Genomic DNA, 19,581 nt, shown 5'->3' with positions numbered 1-19,581 from the left:
AACAGGAGTTCTGTTCAGTGGAGATTCTTGGCAGACTTGAATAACCCCTGCTACAGAACACGTGAGAGGGGTTTTTTTTTTACTATGATAAACACAGTGTACTACAAAAGAAACTCTTCATATGAAGGCAAGTATATCTGAAATGATCAAGTTTATTTTAACCCCTCGTCCCCAAATGAGGTAATTCACACTAAACCCTGAGATAGTAGATAACATTGTACTTTTGTATTATGCCTGCAATCCTATGTTTACAAGGGAGTGTCTACTAAACTCGGAATAAGGCCACATGATTCACTCCAGGATGAAGTCCATGTAATTGTGTTATATAAGCAATATGTAAACACTATAACATTTTAAAGGTTTCTATTACTACCTATACGAAGTAGGAAACTGACATGATAAAACCTTCATACAGCAGAAAATATGAAAAATATGATAAGTAGAATGTTTTTCTGTCTAGGATGGTGAGCTTTACTTAATAAAAGCCTACATGCTTTGTCTACAGAATTAAATATGAATTTGTATCCATCTTTCTTTTTACCAAATAATTTTTAAAATTTTATTTTCAAAAAATGTGCGACTCTAAAAGAAAGTTGCCACAGCTGCATTTAGGGAGGCATTACTTTGTACCCTCATATACTCTCAGGTGTCCTTGAACAAAATTACTAGCCCTTAAAACAAGGCCATCACTTTAAGTAAACAGATGAAGCTTACTGTTCATCCACTTTTAGCCCAACTTTTTCCTAGTGAGTGTATCTTAACATTTTTACAGATGAAAAATGGTATAATTCTTGTGACATGTGCCCAGACCTACATATATGTCAAAACATCCTGTATAACTGAATAATATACAAGATAAGATTCCTGACTGACAATGTGAGCAGCTACTGAAGTCTAGGTTTTCTAAGGGTTCACAGTTTGCATGCTTTACACATTTGAATGGAACATTTTATTGAATTCTCTTCAGAAGCACCCTTGCTTTAAATATACTGAGCAATTTCCCCAGTTGTCTGAACTGCTGCAGTGCAGAAAATTAAGGAAATGCTAATATACTTAAGGGACTTGGTTGTCATTCCGGCTTCTAAATATGCCATGGCATAAGGAATGAATAAGCTGTACTTTAGATTTTACATTTAAAGGACATAATTCCTTAGAATGGACATTACAATTTATTCATATTGTGATGTATCTTCATTTCCAATACAATCTGTATAAGATGGGAGGTCTAAATACTGAATTGCACAGAGTTGACTGACCCTACAGTGCTGTTCACAGAATTTGTTTCCATCATAACTTACAAAGTAGTTGTTGTAATATTTCGCGAACAATTTACTGTGTGGTGCACTGAGCTGCTTTACCATTCCATGTAGATTTTCTGGCTTTAAGTCCTCTATCCCGTAAGCTTTGGTCATAACATATTCAAGTCTCCAATCTGATACATTTTTCATGTTGGCTTCTGTGAGGTTCAAGTAAAACTGCCAAAGATCCTAGAATTAAGAAGAAACAAAGTGTGCACCATTCTGTTCCCTGCTTCATTAAATTTCTAGAGATGATGTATTGATTAAGAAGCCGTCACTGCCTATTATTCACATATGAAGAGAAGGGTCATGTCCCACAGGACCTAAACCAGCTCTGTGCTTGTGGGGGGGGAGGGGGGAGAAAGGATAGGAAGACAGACAGAACTGGAGCCAGACTACACTGCTGAAAAGGGGCCTCAGGTTAGGGATTTTTTAAAAAATATATATATCCCAAATAACAATGTGCACCAATATAGCTTGGTGCTGTGACTATGGTACAGATGTGAAACTAGGCCTAAAATTCAAGAACTCTGAAAACAGAAGAACACATTTCTAGCCATTATAGGTGCAGATATATACTTGAATGAATGTCAATAGTGCCTGCAGAATTCTAAGCAGCCAGAAATTAAGTGAATAATTTCAAATAAACAGCTGTTGAATTTCAATGCTTCTTGACTCTCTTCATGGGTAGCAGAAGCAGAATCAAAGTTTGCAAAATAATAAATATACAAATGTACATAACTTATACATGACATAAAATTCAATTTTTATTGGTGCACAACTTAAATTGCCTGGTAGAGGAGGAGGAGGAGGAGGCAATAAGATCACAAGCAGCCCCAAATATACCTGAGAAAACCCATAGAAGTTGGAAACAACATTTAAAGGAGTACAGTTAAAGAAGCATTAAAGAGTTAAAAGAGGATGGGGATGAGAAAAGTTAAAGAGGCTTTAGGTACAGTTCTCAAGGCTTCTAGATCCTCTGCTTTGGGGTAGAACTGCCATCATGTTGAAGGTTGGTTCTTTAGGCCTTAACTGATTGCAGTACAATAACCCTTAAATGTCAGTGGCCAAAGTGTGAGCATTTGTTATAGAAAAAGTCCTTGCTCTTCCTTAAGATGGAGACTTGGACATGACCCTTGTTTCCAGCAAGGTGACTGCCTCTGCATCCTCAATTTGTCATGAAGTGGCATGAATAGAGCAGCTGGCTTGTCAGAGGAAGAAGAATAAGGAAATCCAAGGCTTTTTTTGAGCAGGAATGCACAGGAATGCCATTCCAGCTGGCTTGGCACCAGGGGGTGTGGCCTAATATGCAAATGTGTTCCTGCCAGGCTTTTCCTGCAAAAAAGTCCTGAGGAAATCTCTCAAGGCTACGATGCAATTTTTAAAAATTTATTCTAAGCACACAGAGAAATCATGATGTATAAGGGGAACTGGGGAAGGGAAACACACAATTTAGAAAACAAAAGGTATCCTTTCCAGCCAGTGGTGTTCTTTCTGCCTTCATACTTCCCTTGTGAGATGGGCCAAGTCTTCTAAGGTTTGTCTCTTTCTTGATAGTTGTTATTATAGGGAATCTATGGGAATGGTTTTGTCTTGGACCCATTAGAACACATGGGGGGGGGTATGCAAAAAGTTCACTTGAAAAAGGTAAAAGTCAATGAACTGTTCCCCCAGATCGTGTGGGTTTTGCACTCAGAATTTCTGAAGTTGTGTGCACAGTCTGGGGCAGAGTATAGAAGAGGCAAGCAGGCTGCAAAATAAAAAAGCTAAGACAGAATAAAAAAGAAAATTCAAATGGATGCTAGGCAGTTAGAGGAAAGAGAATTCACATTTACTACATTAATTTTATTAGAATAGTTTATGTATTTACTTTTAATAGTGACAACAATCATGGGAGAAAAGCACATGTGTGGAAGATCTAAGGGAGGAATATAGCAACTCTGAAATGACAAGACATTGGTTGAATCCAGACCGGCAGTTTAAGCTGGCACAGGGACGGGACCTGGGTAGATCAAAAAAGCATGTCCAAACGCACATATCTGCCTGCTGTCCTGCTCCCGCACTCACCCTGTGCATAGGCATCACAGCCACGCCTAAAAAAGCTACAACTTTGAAAGTGGTAGCAAATCGGAGGAGTGCTTCTGAGGCACCTTTCCCAGCCATCCAGATGGCCAGGAAGCGCCTGCGGAGCGGCAGTAAGGCACATAAGCACTGTGGACACTCCTCTGAGGTGCCTGTGGCCTGCCTCTGTTCCAGTGGTGGGCTGCACACAGTCTGGATACCCCAGGGCACTTCTGTTTGTGCCAGATTATTTCCAAGTTGCCCCAAACCAGTGGTCTGGACTCTGCCAATTAGGAGACAGCTATGGACTCTAAATGCAAGATTTTTTCCCCTCCACTATTTCATACAGTCAGATACTAGATTTATGTCAGTCTGTGTATGCTGTGGAATATTTCAATTGTTTAGAGATGCTAAGAAATTAAAGCAAAATGGGAAATGAATGTTTGGACCAATGAACACTCAATCATCTGCATTTATAGCTTTTCCCACTCCCTGAGATAGGCAGAAAGTTTCCACTATGCAAAGAATCCTCTGCTCTCGGTGTGTCTATTTTGATTTAGCTACTAAACAATTAATTGTTTTACTTACCAGGACACTGTATGAGAGAGAATCATATTGATACAGTCTCACTCCAGGATTGTTGGAATCCACCTGCCAGAGAGACTTCACTGGTGTCACAGCAGGTGCTACAAACAAGGAGTTTACTGGTTTTCCTGGACAGCAAGAAATAAATAGATAGTGTCTGGTGGCAAATACGTATTTACGTGTTGATTCAACAAGCCAAGTGCAGACTATGTTGTGTGGGGGTAGAATATATTCAAGTTAACAAATATCTCTTTAGGTTTAAATATTAGAATAAATATGCCTTGGAATTAGCACCTTTCCCTGGGACCATATTATTAAAAATCTTTATTGAAGAATAATACTTGCAAAGCCCAAATTGCAATCTGTGATGTGGGTGGAACGATTGGCATTTAATATATTGATGCAAAATCTCTGAAGAAAATGTTTAATTTTTCAAATATCTGGACAAGGAATTTTTTAAAAAATGTACATAGTTACAGCATGCTATTGCCATTCCCCACTGTGGTGATGCATGACAAATTGCCTTTCAGACTGCCTCAGTTCAAAACACGTGGCATAGGGATGTGCTAAACACACACACACTTTATGGTGAGTTGTTGCAAGTCACACGATCTCTCACATTGTCAACATTCACTGGATTATGGAGAAAGCATGGAAGTACCAGAAAAAAGTCTATTTCTGCTTCATTGGCTACACTAAAGCATTTGATTGTGTGGATCACAACAAACTGTGCCAAGTCCTTAAAGGGATGGGAGTACCAGACCACCTCACATACCTCCCCAGAAACCTGTATAAGGGTCAAGAAGCGACTGTCAGAATAGGATATGGAAGAACTGATTGGTTTAGAATAGGAAAAGGAGTTCAACAAGAATGTATATTGTCTCCCTGCTTATTTAATTTATATGCAGAGTACATCATGTGGAATGCTGGCCTGGATGAATCATAAACCGGAATAAAGATTGCCGGGGAAAACATCAACAACCTCAGATATGCAGACGACACAACTCTAATGGCATAAAGTGAAGAGGTCCTAAAGAACCTGTTGTTGAGGGCGCAAGAGGAGAGCGCAAAAGTAGGTTTGAAACTCAACATCAAAAAAAATCATGGCATCCGGCCCCATCACACCTTGGCAAATAACATGGAAGTAGTGACAGACTTCACATTCCTAGGATCCAAGATCACTGCAGATGGTGACTGTAACCATGAAATTAAAAGACATTTGCTCCTTGGGAGGACAGCTATGGCAAACCTAGGCAGTATAATAAAAAGTGGAGACATCACCCTGCCAACAAAAGTTCGTATAGTCAAAGCGATGGTTTCCCCAGTAGTAACGTATGGCTTTGAGAGTTGGACCATAGAATCATAAGCGTTAGAAGGGACCTCCAGGGTCATCTAGTCCAACCCCCAGCACAATGCAGGAAACTCACTAATGCCTCCCCCTTAACTCACAGGATCTTCATTGCTGTCAAATGGCCATCAAGCCTCTGTTTAAAAACCTCCAAGGAAGGAGAGCCCACCACCTCCCGAGGAAGCCTGTTCCACTGAGGAACCGCTCTAATGGTCAGGAAGTTCTTCCCAATATTGAGCTGGAAACTCTTTTGATTTAATTTCAACCCATGGGTTCTGGTCCTACCTTCTGGGGCCACAGAAAACAATTCCACACGATCCTCTATATGACAGCCCTTCAAGTACTTGAAGATGGTGATTATATCACTCTCAGCCACCTCCTCTCCAGGCTAAACAAGCCCAGCTCCTTCAACCTTTCTTCATAGGACTTGGTCTCCAGACCCCTCACCATCTTCATCGCCCTCCTCTGGACCCGTTCCAGCTTGTCTATATCCTTATTAAAATGTGGTGCCCAAAACTGAACACAATACTCCAGGTGAGGTCTTACCAGAGCATAGTAAAGCGATACCATCACTTCACGTGATCTGAACATGATACTTCTGTTGATACAGCCCAAAATTGCATTCGTCTTTTTAGCCACCACATCACACTGTTGACTCATGTTCAGAGTATGATCCACTAAGACCCCTAGATCCTTTTTGCACATACTACTGTTAAGACAAGTCTCCCCATCTTATAACCATACATTGGATTTTTCCTACCTAAATGTAGAACTTTACATTTATCCCTGTTAAAATTCGTTTTACTGGCTTTAGCCCAGTTTTCCAGCTTGTCAAGGTCATCCTGTATCCTGTTTCTGTCTTCTACTGTATTTGCAACCCCTCCCAATTTAGTATCATCTGCAAATTTAATATAAGCATTCCATCTATTCCTTCATCCAAATCATTTCTAAAGATGTTGAACAAAACAGGTCCCAGGACAGATCCTTGAGGCACTCCACTTGTCACTCCTCTCCAAGAGGATGAGGAACCATTCACAAGCACTCTTTGGGTGCGATCTGTCAACCAGTTACAGATCTACCTAACGGTAACAGGATCCAAACCACATTTTACCAACTTGTCAACAAGGATAGTATGTGGAATCTTATCAAAAGCCTTACTGAAATCAAGATAAATGATGTCTACATAAGGAAGGCCAAGCGCAGAAGAATAGATGCTTTCAAGTTATGGTGCTGCCAAAGACTCTTGAGAATCCCTTGGACTGCCAAAAGATCAAATCAGTCAGTCCTAAGGGAAATCAACCCTGACTGTTCCCTGGAAGGCCGGATGCTGAATACTTTGGGCACTAAATGAGAAGGGAGAACTCACTGGAGAAGATCCTGATGCTGTGAAAAACAGAAGGCAAAAGAAGGAGGGGAGGGCAAAAGAGATGAATGGACAGCATTATTGATATAACTAATTGAGCAGTCTTCGGAGGATGGTGGAAGACAGGAGGGCCTGGCATGACTTGGTCCATGGGGTCACAAAGAGTCAGACTTGACTGTGCAACTGAACAACAACAAAGGCCTTTTGGGTGGGCAAGCAAGATCTCACTTTGAAAGCTATCTTTACAGAACCTTCCAAAAAAAAAAGTTGTCTGATTTTTTTTTTGTATTCAATGAAAAAATCAAATCTCTGTCTGTATATAAACATTTGTATATAACTATATAGAGAGAATATGAATATACGATATGTGTTTAAAAAAGAAAACACATGAGGAACAGAGTTAGGGTTAGTATAGCGATGCTTCTCTCTGCCTTTGTTTCCCCTAGCCTTTCTACCATAATTTCTTGTGGGTCCCTACTAGTATATTTAGGTATCATCAGATGTACTGTATGCCTTGACAGTCTTGTTTATTTTGCAGGGAGAAAAAAAAATATATTTTTATTCTGCAGGGAGAAAATATTAGATTTCAATGCTTCATGTTCTAAAATTTCTTTTTTCAAGACAGATTACTCCGGAGTATAATCTGTAATGTTGAAAGGTGGATTTTGCCTTATCCTCAACAATGGGGGACACGTTGCTGGCAAAGACTCTCTCTTCCCCTCCACCCTCACTCTCTGCCCCAGTCTAAATTAACTTTGAAGCCGCAGGGAGCCCAGAACAGAGACACATTAATGATGCAGGAAGCACACTGGGGAAAAAAATGAGTAAGTCTAGCTATGTTAAGAACATTCTTTTGACACATTATACAATAGGAATAGGCTAGTATAATTTGCCATTGTGGAAGGAAATGGTGGAGATTTTTAGAGAGCTGCCAGTGTTTTTAAGTGATCAAATACAAGCCTTATAAATCTGTTCTGGGTTCTTCAGGAAAATAAAGTACCAACCAGCTCACTAACAAAATATGATCTAATACAGAGCTCCTGTTAGAATGACTTTGAAAGAACCACAGAACATATTACACCAACGTGAATTTTCAGCTAGCTTGTATAATTGTATAATCCTTTACCAAATCTGGTTCACATGGGTGAAGTAATGAATTAATATTAAGTGAATGCAATTTTCTACCCATTCACAAAAGCATTTCAAGTGAAATTTTATTTCTTTTTTGCATTGGTTATTGTTTGTAGATATCCCAGTTTAACTAATTTAGATTAAGAAACTGCGAACACATGCATAAATATACACATAACATTTATCTCTCATACAACTTACTATTTTATCATCATTTAACAACCCCAAACATGGTTCAGGTATATTCTGTCAGTTTACCCTATTAGGTGATTTTGTGAATATGGCCTTATATATAGAAAAGTGAAAACAATCATCCATTTATTACACTAAAATCAGAATGAAGAAAGCAGGAGAAAATAATTTCCAGTCTGCAAACCATGAAACTAGCCAAGACCTGCTATAAATATTATTACCCTTTTTATCCAGGAGAATCATGATGCTGTCTCTGTGAGTGTGTCCAAAAAACTGCCCAGAAATTACACTGCTGTACCTTCGAAAAATCTCTATCAATCTCTCATTGTAGTATTCCCTTATAGCAGTAGTATTTCGAACAAAAGGCAGATAGCCTACTGGCACATGTCCTATCACATACACCTATGGGATTAGAAATATAAGTATCACAAAAATGGTTACTACAGCTCACACTTAAAACAGATGCTTGTGATATACTGTTTTCTGTTTGGATACCATTTTGTATTCTATTCAGGAAAAAAAACCCTATGTTTGTAAAATAGGCCTAGTGCTGCAAGGAAAATAAGGTGATGCCTGGGACCACAACATTGTGTCTGAAATGCAATCAGTCAGCAGGATCAAGGATGCCCTGCCCCAAAAGGTATTTTAAAAATCAACAATGTGAAGATCTAGTAGTAATTTGAACAAGGGATTATTTTGACTCTGATTAATAAAATGGTGGCCAGAGGGTGGGTCAATCTCACCACAGCTTTATTCTTGGAGGCTGAGTATCCTCTAACTTAATTACCCACTCTGAGGAACTGTGTAATGATAGGTAGTATGAGAAGAGATGGCTAAGGTTCCTTCAGTGTTCCACACTAATCCTCATTGGAAGTAAACCCAAATCTGTGAGAACTACTGTGCTATTCAGTGGCTGTCAGGACTGAATGCTGCTGAAGTAGCCAGAGGTTAAACTATGCTTCCCTATTCCATTTTGGGCATGTCAGCCTAACTGAACTGTGTGGGTGAGGATAAGGACGCTGGTTCCTCTGCTGCTTTCCTTTCATTTGTCATCTGAAAAAAAAATCCAGGGTTTTTGCATCTGGGCCAAACTTGGCCCTCCAGCACTATTTTTCAATTAAGTGCTGATAGTGTCTACAATTCTTCATATTTTCCAGCTATTCCTCTCACCTGCTAGTTCCACAAAGGAGACTATGAGCCTTACAAGTTTTGAGACTATGTTTCTTATCAGCTCACTGATGAACACAAGTCTGTGAGCTTGTTCTTACATGCTTACAATATGCACAAGCTTTTCACTACAAAGTCTGACAGTTTTGCCACAAGGTCCTGTACTACTACCTGCAGTAGCAAACTGAGAAGTTACGTAAGTCTCTAGGCTAGTTCTCATGTTCTGATGCTTAGCAGGTTCTGCTTATATTATTTCAGAGCCAACACAGCCAATCAGATGGCTGCCATACTTTTCATTCATTCTTCTTTCTTGACAAGAGTGACTCCAACTTGCTGTTTCCCAGCACCAGAGTTATAGCTGGGATTCAGACTTAATAATTTTGGCAGTCCATGAGAGTGAACACAATGCCTTCTTTATTTAATTTTGCATACAGATGAAGATTAGGTGAATCTCTACTATTAAAGAGCAGCTTCCCTGGATCATCAAATCCAGGTTTGTCATGCAACCTTCATCAAAAGAAATTGCTTACTGATAACTTCCTTTATGTAATAAGGCTACTTACTGTCCTCCAAGACATGCTGGAGGATGGGAGCCTGTTTGCCCCCATGGCTGGAGGGAGCAGAGAGATGCTGGCATTGTGATGCTGGTGTGTCTTGATGCTGGTGGGGGGCAACCTATTTAGGCCTGGCACCGCCCGTGCACCCTCCAGACCATGGTCTGTTCTCAGCCCACCTACCTTCCCTGTTTTCAGTGCAGGCTTCTGCCAGTTGCCCATTGGGGCCAGGTAGGAATTTTTCACTTTCTCTCTTACTGGCCTATGAGAGGGAGTGTTTCATCTACCTTGCATTGATTGTAGTGGATTGGGAAATTGGCAAGGGTGGAGTTGTGCTGTAAACTAGCTTGGTCACTTGGTGGGGTAGTACGGTAACGGGAGCGGAATGGTGAGCACCTTGGTACTTCCTGTTGAGAATAAAGGGTCCACCAGGAACAGCCTTTGGGCCTTGAGGCTCAGGGCAGGAAATGGTGGATCTTACTTGGGAATTCCCTGGTTCTACTTATCCCAGCAGGCCAGGCAGCTTCTTGGTTAGTGGGCTGGGGCACCATCAATTGGCCAAGCTGCTGATTAAGAGATTGGGGCAGGTGTCTCGCCCTATACTGGGCTGGGAGGTGGTCAGATGTTGACCACTGCCCTGCTTTCAGCACTTCCAAAGTATCCCCTGGCCATTTCAGTTTTAAATAATTAATACAGTGGCCCTTGTTGATTCCATATATGGTGCCTGTCTCTTCAAACCAACTGGGAGGGGGGGGGTAAACAGTCATATTCTCATTTCATTACTGCTAGTTAACATCGAAATTATTCCTACCTTTTCTTTGTTCTGAAGTGCCATCTCTAGTACATCTTCCAGCCATTCTAGTTGGTTTGCTGGATCAGTCATATTCAGTGTCACATTATTGGGACCATAATACAAGACAGTATTTAAACTGATTATCCTAAGTAATGGCCCAGAAAAGCTGGGCTGAAGTGTTTGTGTATAAAAGCCTCCTGTAGAGGAGAAAAGATACATTTAACAAAAGATTTCCAAACATTTATCCGTAGTTCTCAAACAATTTTGTAAAAAAAAAAAAAAAAAGGAATTTTTGGAGTGAGTAAATTCCTGGAATTATATTTTTTCTAAGTTACTCTTCAATATACATTTTCATGTTGGATAGCAACATTCTTTAACAAGTCCTACTGGTACAATTTTACTGGAAGAAATACTAGGAAGGTATAACTGAGGTTCAAATCTAGCATTTAGACTACTCCACATCTCTGCAAAACAATTATATTTCATGAGCAAGAATGTTAGTTAAATTAGAAATTACTAGTCTCAATTTTTATGTCATAATTTACAAAGTCCAAACAAAGCACATCTTCCCATCTGTCAAGTTCTTCAGTGGTTACCTTGGATTTCAATTTGATTTGTTTGCCCTAATTTCAAACAGGTTGTAGTACCAAATTACATTTGGAAACTAAATTATAGTAAGAACATAAGAGAAGCCATGTTGGATCAGGCCAACGGCCCATCCAGTCCAACACTCTGTGTCACACAGTGGCAAAAAATTTTATATATACACACACACTGTGGCTAATAGCCACTGATGGACCTGTGCTCCATATTTTTATCTAAACCCCTCTTGAAGGTGGCTATACTTGTGGCCGCCACCACCTCCTGTGGCAGTGAATTCCACATGTTAATCACTCTTTGAGTGAAGAAGTACTTCCTTTTATCCGTTTTAACCTGTCTGCTCAGCAATTTCATCGAATGCCCATGAGTTCTTGTATTGTGAAAAAGGGAGAAAAGTACTTCTTTCTCTACTTTCTCCATCCCATGCATTATCTTGTAAATCTCTATCATGTTAAAGCATTAACTGTATGTGTAATAGCAACTATTAAATGCATGTTCTCTTATTGTGCATCTTACCTTTCCTCAGGGTGCTAACTGCTTCATCAGTAAGCCAAGGTTTCCAGAAATCTGCTGCAGCACTGTAGACTTCACTAACAGATACAGGCAGCTGATCCTGTAAAATTATAGACCATCTTCTTAAACTTGTATTTTTAAATACAATTTGTTCAAATCCACTTAGGTTAAAAGTGGCTACCATATGACTGGCACACAGGTATGCAAAATGTTACACAATAACCAGAATCAGGTTAGATTTAAAGATAAGATTTTTGGCTAGAATTTTTGTATCAAAATAATGGTTTTCAAAAAATAATGGTTTTAAAATCTACCAAGCCTGCTATTTAAAAAGCTTTTTTTAATGTTAAAGGTGGATAGATCATATAAATACTAAATTAGGACCAGTTCATATGTGCTTAAACAAAGGCCAAAAAGTGTGTTGAAAGTGCATAAAGGGAACTTAGAAGTATGTTTTTTGATTGCTTCATCACTTGCTGGAAGCTCAGCTTTTCAGGTTAGAAGCAGAAGAAGAGTTGGTTTTTATGCCCTGCTTTTCACTACCCAAAGGAGTCTCAGAGCATCTTACAATCACTTCCCTTCCTATCCAAATAACAGATGCCCTGAGAGGTAGGTGGGGCTGAGAGAGTTCTGAGAGAACTGTGACTGGCCCAAGGTCATCCAGCTGGCTTCATGTGGAGAAGTGAGAAATCAAACTCCATTCTCCGGATTAGAGTCTACCACTCTTAACTACTACACCAAACTGATTCATGATGTACCAAATAAGGAACAAAGAAAGGGGAAACAAAGACACATTTGCCAGCCTCCAGGTGGGACCTGGAGATCTCCTGCTTTCACAACTGATCTCCAGCTGGCAGAGATCAGCTCCCCTGGAGAAAATGGGTGCTTTGAAGGGTGGGCTCTATGGCATTGTACCACGCTGAGGCCCCTCCCTCCCCTCTCCAAACCCTGCCCTCTCCCAGATCCACCCCCAAAGTCTCCAGGTATTTTCCATCACAGACCTGGCAACCCTGAACAAAGAAGTGCTACCCTGGATGATACACCAGAAAAAGATGCTACCTCAAAAAAAGAAATAATCTGTGTAAAACATGCATCTAATTTGAAGATTTCCACATGCAGATTTTAAAAAATCTACAAGATGGGGTACTCAGGACTAAGATACATATTTCTGCAAACCTGCAAGAAACTCTGTGTTTTCAGAAAAATACCCAGAGTTTTTAAAAATGGGAGGACCAATTTAGTGTGTGCATCTGTAGGTGTAGCAGAAGCCTGTAATTTGTAGTGGATATAAACTGGAAAACAAGCATATATATTTGGGACATGTTATGATATACATGCAGTTTTCCTACAAGGAAGTGACAACCATATAACAAATCATCTTGCTGGCAACAGAAAATGGCAAGTTTTGTCATTTGCCTTGATCCCAGGAGGGGTATACTGTCCAAATGGAGCTGCTACTCCCACTTTGCATAGAATAATCAAGAAAGTCAAAGGTAGTATGAAAAAAATCTCTATTTTCATGTCCTGGCTGCTTTGAAGGGTGGATGGCATGGTGCCATGCTGAGGCCCCGCCCCTCCACAAACCCTCCCCTCTATTGGACCACCCCTAAAGTCTCCAGGTATTTTACAACATGAGCAGGCAACCCTATCACACTCCTGGATCTCATTAATGTTTGCTCCATAATCAAGGAGTTCAATTCTTAACCTACAATTCCATTCAGCTAAAAGTGGAGCATTCTTTCATCACAAGTTTGTCCCAGCACCCCCTCCCTCAGTTGAGGTGAGGGGAGAAGAGAGGAGGTTTGCTGTGGCCAGTAGGACCAGTCAGCCTCACTTGGTGCCCTTGCATGCTGTGTTGAGGGGACAGGGCAAGGGTGGTTGCTTAAGTGGCCAGTGCCACCTCCACACCATTTCTTTGAACCTCTTGCATTGCTGTAAATGTGCTTATACTGACAGGATATGCCAACCTGAGCAAAGGAGTATGATAAATACCATTATGTTTAAGCACCAGAACTTAAAGAAATACCTATAATTTTGAAATATGTCTACCGAAAAAAGCAGCAAATGATTGAATGAACAATAATTAGCACACAAAACTATTGAAAACTCAAGCTATAGTCCTAGGCAAGCTTACTTGGAAATAAGCCCCAGTGAACTCAGTACAGTGAGGAGACATAGGTAGGTGCCATTACTCTCTTGCAAACTGAATCTTACCTGTGGCCAGTAGTCATGATTTCCCAAGGCTGGGAAAACTTGAAGTTCTGGAAAGAAACTTCTTATGGTAGAAGTCATGTTACCAATAATATCAATTACCATTTTTGTGGAGAGCTCTTTAACTGGAACATGAGGGGGGCTGTCTCTTTTTAAAAAAGAAACAAAACCAAAATATAAAATCCTGTGCCACAAAAATTAGCTGCACAACTGTTTCAGAAATATTAGAAATTATTTGTACCATTTCAGGTCTTCAGCTAACTGACATTGATCAGTTATTAACTTTTTAAACATGAAACATTTAATGCATTGTGTAAATTATCTTATGGCTGATCATTCCTTTAAAAGGAACTGCAGGCCCTTTGAAAGAAAGCTGGGTTTCATGATAAGCAAATTTCTGTCTTCTCTCCCTGCCCCAGATCTCTGCCATCTAGCCCAAATAAAGTAACTACCAACCCTTTGATTCTTCCCTTCTTGCTGGATTTGTAAAGGAGTAGAAAGCAGCATTTAAAAAAAAAAAACATCCCCAAAAGCAGAGAATTTAAAAAATAGAACAGCCTAGATAAAATCAGAAACCATTTTCTCCAGCTACCCTCAAAATTTTTGCTAGAGTCTCTCTTTCTCAAAAACGAAACACCACCTATATTCTTGCTTGCCTGAACCATTCTGGAAGGTCACTGCATAAGACAGATGCTGCTGTAGAATTTACATTATTATTTATCATATATTAATGCCTACCTTTCTTCTGGCAAAGCAACAAGAAAGGCAAGTAACAAAAGAAAGCATAATACACAGCTTCCTTTTAAAGAACTCATCCTAATAAAAAAGATCGTGGACTAGCAGTTCTAACAGCAAGGAGACTTACAATGGGGTAGCAGTTTGTATTGGCCAACTGCATTTTTCTCCTGCTAAACCCAACGAAAAGGATCTGATCTGAGTTTCTAGTCCTTATCTACCCCATGATACCATACAAACCCATGCCCCTGTCTGAATATTCAGTAGGGAAGGAAACATCTATTGATTTCATGGAAGTCTCTGCTAAAAAGTTGGACAGAAATACCTTGCCTTCATTTATAATTTAGAAACACAGAGTTGAAAGGGACCCCAAGGGTCATCTAGTCCAGCCCCCCGCATGATGCAAGAATTCACAGCTACCTCCCTCAACTCCCCCAGTGTGATATGTTGCAGCCACACATGCCCAGATCATAAATTGTAACAATTACAATTCAGATAATGTTTACGATTCAAAGTACACACAACAAATTATCAGTTTTGCACAGCTTTCTTAAGAACAGACACCCATAAATTAATATTAGATTGGCATACTGACATACTTACCCTGTCCATATCATAAAGGATGCCTGTTGACCAGAATCCTTCATGTACTTCAAAGCTGACAAGATAAGTTTATATGGGGAATCACACATGAAATCTCCAAACAGACCAGGGCTGGAGGCATTCTTTCCTTTGGAAGAGGCACAAACCTGAGTGCGATTTATTGTAATGTGGTAGGTGGGATCCAAATGTAAATCAGTGATGTGCCAAAACTGACCTGTTTTTAGAAAATGGTAACTTGTGAATTTAAGGCATATTTTCCAAGCAAAATGTTGACTCTTTTGAGTAGTTCTAAAATTCACATTAAGGGTCACTGATCATCACCTCTGACTTACCAAGACTGTATTAATTGGACCAGAAACCTTATTTTTGCAAGCATAACGTCAAAATGTTCAAGTCTTAAATAAAAAGCTCAGCTGAAAGCTTAAAATTATCTTAACAACTACTTGGAGTTACTTTGAAATTTTTGAGCAGGAGATAGCTGTCCCTCACAATTCAGATAGCATATGTCCTAACCAGTTGCTTTCTCATATTTTCCTCATCTTAATCCTTTTTTGTTTTTAACAGACTTTGTCATGATTTATTTAGTATCCAGCACAACAGCAGCACAGTATAACTAGTATGGACTACTGTAGTTCTACTTTATTCTCCACCCAGCAAGAGAGGTTTCTTGAGATTACTGATGGCTCTAGCCCAGGAGTGTCGAACTCATTTGTTAAAAGAAGGACTTTAAAAGGACTGTTAAAAGAAGGACTTTGTGGGGCTGGGTCACGTGTGTCATAAAATGTAATGTGAGAGAGCGGAGATATAAACTTCATACAGCAGCACAGACAACCACAATTAAAGATGTAATTTTTTAAATTTAAAATACGAACATGTTTAAACTCTTGCAATATTTTGTTTAAAATGGAAAGGTGGGGAAATAGTGGAATTTGGCAATGCAATTTTTAAAATAAAGCATCAAGAAAAAGCACAGCAGAAACTAAAAATATCAAATGTTCTGAGCCAATAAAATGGTACTGCAAGGTTCTCTACTCCACCCTGGGGTCTACTCAGATTTGCAATGGTTCTCCAGTATAGTATCTCCCTTTGGATGTAGGTTCCCAGGTTAGAGTACTCACTAGGTCAGGTCCATTGATCAGAGACAAGCTGGCTCCAAGGCCGTAGCCAGGATTTTAAAAGTCTGGGGACTTTCTAAAAAGTCAGGGGGCACCTTTTCCCATCTACTGTGGGGCTTGCCATTTCTCAGAAGCTTTCTGGGGTAGGGGCAAAAGCTGGAGGCTCTGAAAGTGGCCAAGTTGAGACAGCCTACCCTAAAACTTTGGAGTCAAGAAAGGACTGCATCTTGCGTGCAAGCAGGGGGGTTTCCTTCCACCTCCCTCTCTCCTGCCCCAGCACTTTGCAGCCAGCAGCTCCATCTGTCCCCCCCTCCCTGGCCCATTCCCCGTGGCTTTCTCTGCTTTCTGCTCCTCTGCCTCCTTCCTCTTCACCTGCTTCTTTTGCTGCTGCAGTGCCCTGTGCCCTGCTCAGCTCTCCCAGTTCCAGCTACCACTGATGACACTTTGGCGGCTCAGCCATGGCAAAAAAAAAAAAGAAACCTGGCCCTTAGATCCAATCTGTAGCTGGAGGACGTGAATCTTTAAGACATGAAGAAAACTTGCTGCACTCTTGTCTCATTTTACCCTCATGAAGGCCTTGGATGATGTGAATTGTTCTTCCAGACTGGTTCAGTTGATTGTGATCATTTCCAAGAACCTGGATTTGGTGTGTTTGTGAGCGTCCAGCCCGCCAGTTGAGGACACGTTTAGATCAGCAGTGTAGGAATTCAACCACAGGAAGAAATTAGCTGTGGGCTACACATACACACATGTCATGAAGGAACCCAGCTTACGGAGCACCAAGTACTACACATTTCAATAAGAAATGTTTATTTAGATATTCATACCCCATTATTCTCTCCAATGGGGATACAAAGCAGATTACGAAATCTTTCTCCTCTCCTTTTTATCCTCAAAAAACATTGTGAGGTAGGTTAGGCTGAGAATGAACTGGCCCAGTGAGCTTCTATGGCAGCGTGGGCATTCAAACCTGTGTCTCCCAGATCGTAGTTACTCTAACCTTTATATTATGATGACAGAATTTAAAATAAGTGTAAGCAGGTCACAATCAATATGAAAAATAATTCTTCTTAAAGTGAGTATATGATAGCCGGCCTTCATTCCCCAGCAGATGACATACATAGAATCATAGAGTTGAAGGGACCTCCACGGTCATCTAGTCCAATCCCTAAGCATTACACATGATGAAATCATTGTCCAAAGAGGAAAAGCAGGCACATGACCCCCTGTACGTGTGTGATCATCAGCATGTAAGCACAGAATGACTGGGAGTGTTCAAGCCATGCCACACATTACATGGAATGCATACATCATGCATGTTTGCATGCAAATCTGGAAACAGCCAGTGCATGTTTACTGTTAAAATAGCTGGGGAGCAGAATGTGGTTTAAACTGCATGTACATGAAGCAAAACATAAGAAAAACTCAATTAATGTATTTACAAATCCAACATATACTGTCCATAGATTGTACACAGTTTAACAGTTGGCAGGTGTACAGGGCTTGAAAAAAACCAGCATTACCAATCACAAGGATAAGAGTCTACACATGCACACCTCATACAAATGCAGATTCCAAGAAAGGTTGTCAAGAAGCCTGGAAACAAAGAAGCTTGATTTGTGGAAGTAGGCAGCTGAAGTTTTCATAGCCTAAGGCTCACATTAACCCCTCTCTGTTAAAGGGACAGGACAATTTTTCTCCAGGCAGTTGCCAACCCTGCATCACAAGCCTGCAACTTCACAGATGAAGGGTGAGAATGGCCTGCTCATGCCTGTTCTCTGTGCACACTGATTTTTAACCCTACATATTTTATCCTACTCTTCCTGCAAGGTTCTTAGGCTCTCGCATTCATTTTATCCTCAGAACTCCCTGTGAGGTAAGTTAGGCTAAGAGAACACAGCTACCTCAGGGTCACCCAATGATGGGGCTGTCAACCTCCAAATCTCCAGGAATTTCCCAACTCGAAGCTGGCAGCCCTACTCCAAAGAGTTTTGTGGCAATACGGGGAACTTAAACTCAGGGCTCCCCATTTCTAGTCTGACTACAAACTAACGAGACATGAGCGAATTTCAGGTAAATGCAGCCGAAACAACCAAGCCTTGCCCCCCCTACAAACCAACAGACTACGCTGCAAACCTCTGTCGTCGAATTCCTACATCGCTAATGTAAACATGTTCTCAAACGGCGGGCTGGACGCTCACAAACACACTAAACCGTGAGGCCGCGAACGCAACGTTTCTATGCAACTTGATCAAATGCGAGCAAGCGCAGTACCGTTGCTATGAAAGGCGCTAAGCTGCGGGAAAAGACAGGGAAGGCGGGGCGGGGGGGAGAGAGAAGCCTGAGTCTGACTGGCTGGTCGGAGCTAGCGACGCTGCTTCTTTTGTGCGCAGCGCTCCAATTTAGGAGAATCTCCTGTTTCTGCCTGGTCCACCCCGACCTCCCCCCGAACGCCGTTCTGGCGTCTCCTCTCCGACCGGCGCGCCCCCTCGACCTACTTTTTGGCGGGAACAGGGAGGTCCGCTGCCACTATATCTTGGCAAGCGACTCCCTGGCACCTCGAACTGTCGGGCTTGCGTGATTCACACAGCGAAGGACGCCAAACTCACCAGCTCCGAAGGGCATCTGGGGACTTGCTCGGGCCGGGGCTGAACTAACGAGGTCCTGCATCGCGTTCCACAGCAGCAGCAGCCCCCACAGGCTCAGTGTGACCCCGCGAGACCCCCGCGTGCCTTCCATATTCCCTGGCTTCAGCGCTGAGTCTGGCTGTCTCATGTGACCTCTTCTCTCCTGAGGAGAAAAAGGAGGTTGAAGCCGCTCCCTTCCGTAAACACGCCTTTCGGTCTCAACGAGGCAGAGAGCCGAGTTATGAAAGTGCAACACTGCGGAATAAGGAGCTGGTCTGGACTCTCCTTCCCCCCCTACTTCCCTTGAAACGACTAGCTCCTCAAAAAGTCATTTTGTGTCAGTACTGGCGTTTCCCCTTCGCAGGCAGCTGCTGGAAAGAAGAGTTGTTTTCATTCCATAGTAGTCCTAGGTTGAAGTAACTTAGAAAGAAGCAAAAGGCTGTCCAGACAAGCAATTGAAGCCACATTTACCTGCTCAAAAACTGTCTCCACCCCATAAGGCTTGGGAACAGACAGACCTTTGCCTTAAAGCACTGCAAAACGCTGCGACTTTTTTTGCCTGACATGCAAATTTTACAGGAAAAGGAAGTATAATTGTGACCATAGGCAAAATGTATATGTAAAACTAAGTTGGTCTTAAAGATGCAATTGACTCCTATCATGTATAATATAGCGGGTTCAATGC

The 19,581-nt window shown here is 41.2% G+C and overlaps 1 protein-coding gene across 3 annotated transcripts; it reads right to left on the bottom strand.

The window, feature by feature from the left end:
- Window positions 1-134: 134 nt before the first annotated feature.
- SMPDL3A (sphingomyelin phosphodiesterase acid like 3A) lies at window positions 135-19,054 on the bottom strand. Of its 3 annotated transcripts, none has more exons than XM_060238779.1 (8): window positions 18,879-19,054; window positions 15,155-15,368; window positions 13,820-13,964; window positions 11,609-11,705; window positions 10,511-10,689; window positions 8,200-8,380; window positions 3,948-4,072; window positions 135-1,487 (listed from the first exon to the last, which is right to left on the bottom strand). In XM_060238779.1, the coding sequence occupies exons 1-8, from the start codon at window positions 19,042-19,044 to the stop codon at window positions 1,170-1,172; spliced, it is 1,425 nt and encodes a 474-aa protein (XP_060094762.1). In that variant the 5' UTR covers window positions 19,045-19,054; the 3' UTR covers window positions 135-1,169. The 3 variants fall into 3 exon arrangements, with proteins under 3 accessions (XP_060094762.1, XP_060094777.1, XP_060094769.1); XM_060238794.1 differs by lacking the exon at window positions 18,879-19,054 and adding an exon at window positions 18,768-18,789; XM_060238786.1 differs by lacking the exons at window positions 10,511-10,689; window positions 11,609-11,705.
- Between the last annotated feature and the right edge of the window lie 527 nt (window positions 19,055-19,581).

The sequence above is a fragment of the Heteronotia binoei genome, chromosome 1 (genome assembly GCF_032191835.1).
Source record: "Heteronotia binoei isolate CCM8104 ecotype False Entrance Well chromosome 1, APGP_CSIRO_Hbin_v1, whole genome shotgun sequence".
Classification (NCBI taxonomy): Eukaryota; Metazoa; Chordata; class Lepidosauria; order Squamata; family Gekkonidae; genus Heteronotia; species Heteronotia binoei.
The sequence above is the reverse complement of the archived record's forward strand: the minus strand, read 5'-3'. Positions and strand labels throughout refer to the sequence as shown.

What these genes read in the sequence shown, in the direction of transcription:
- SMPDL3A (XM_060238779.1), bottom strand. Translation starts at nt 19,044, where the DNA reads ATGAGACAGCCAGACTCAGCGCTGAAGCCAGGGAATATGGAAGGCACG. An exon ending in CACTTCAGAACAAAGAAAAG is followed by an intron (nt 8,381 to 10,510) that starts GTAGGAATAATT and finishes CTAATCCCATAG; the next exon opens with GTGTATGTGATAGGACATGT. An exon ending in GATTCTCCTGGATAAAAAGG is followed by an intron (nt 4,073 to 8,199) that starts GTAATAATATTT and finishes CTTGCTGTCCAG; the next exon opens with GAAAACCAGTAAACTCCTTG.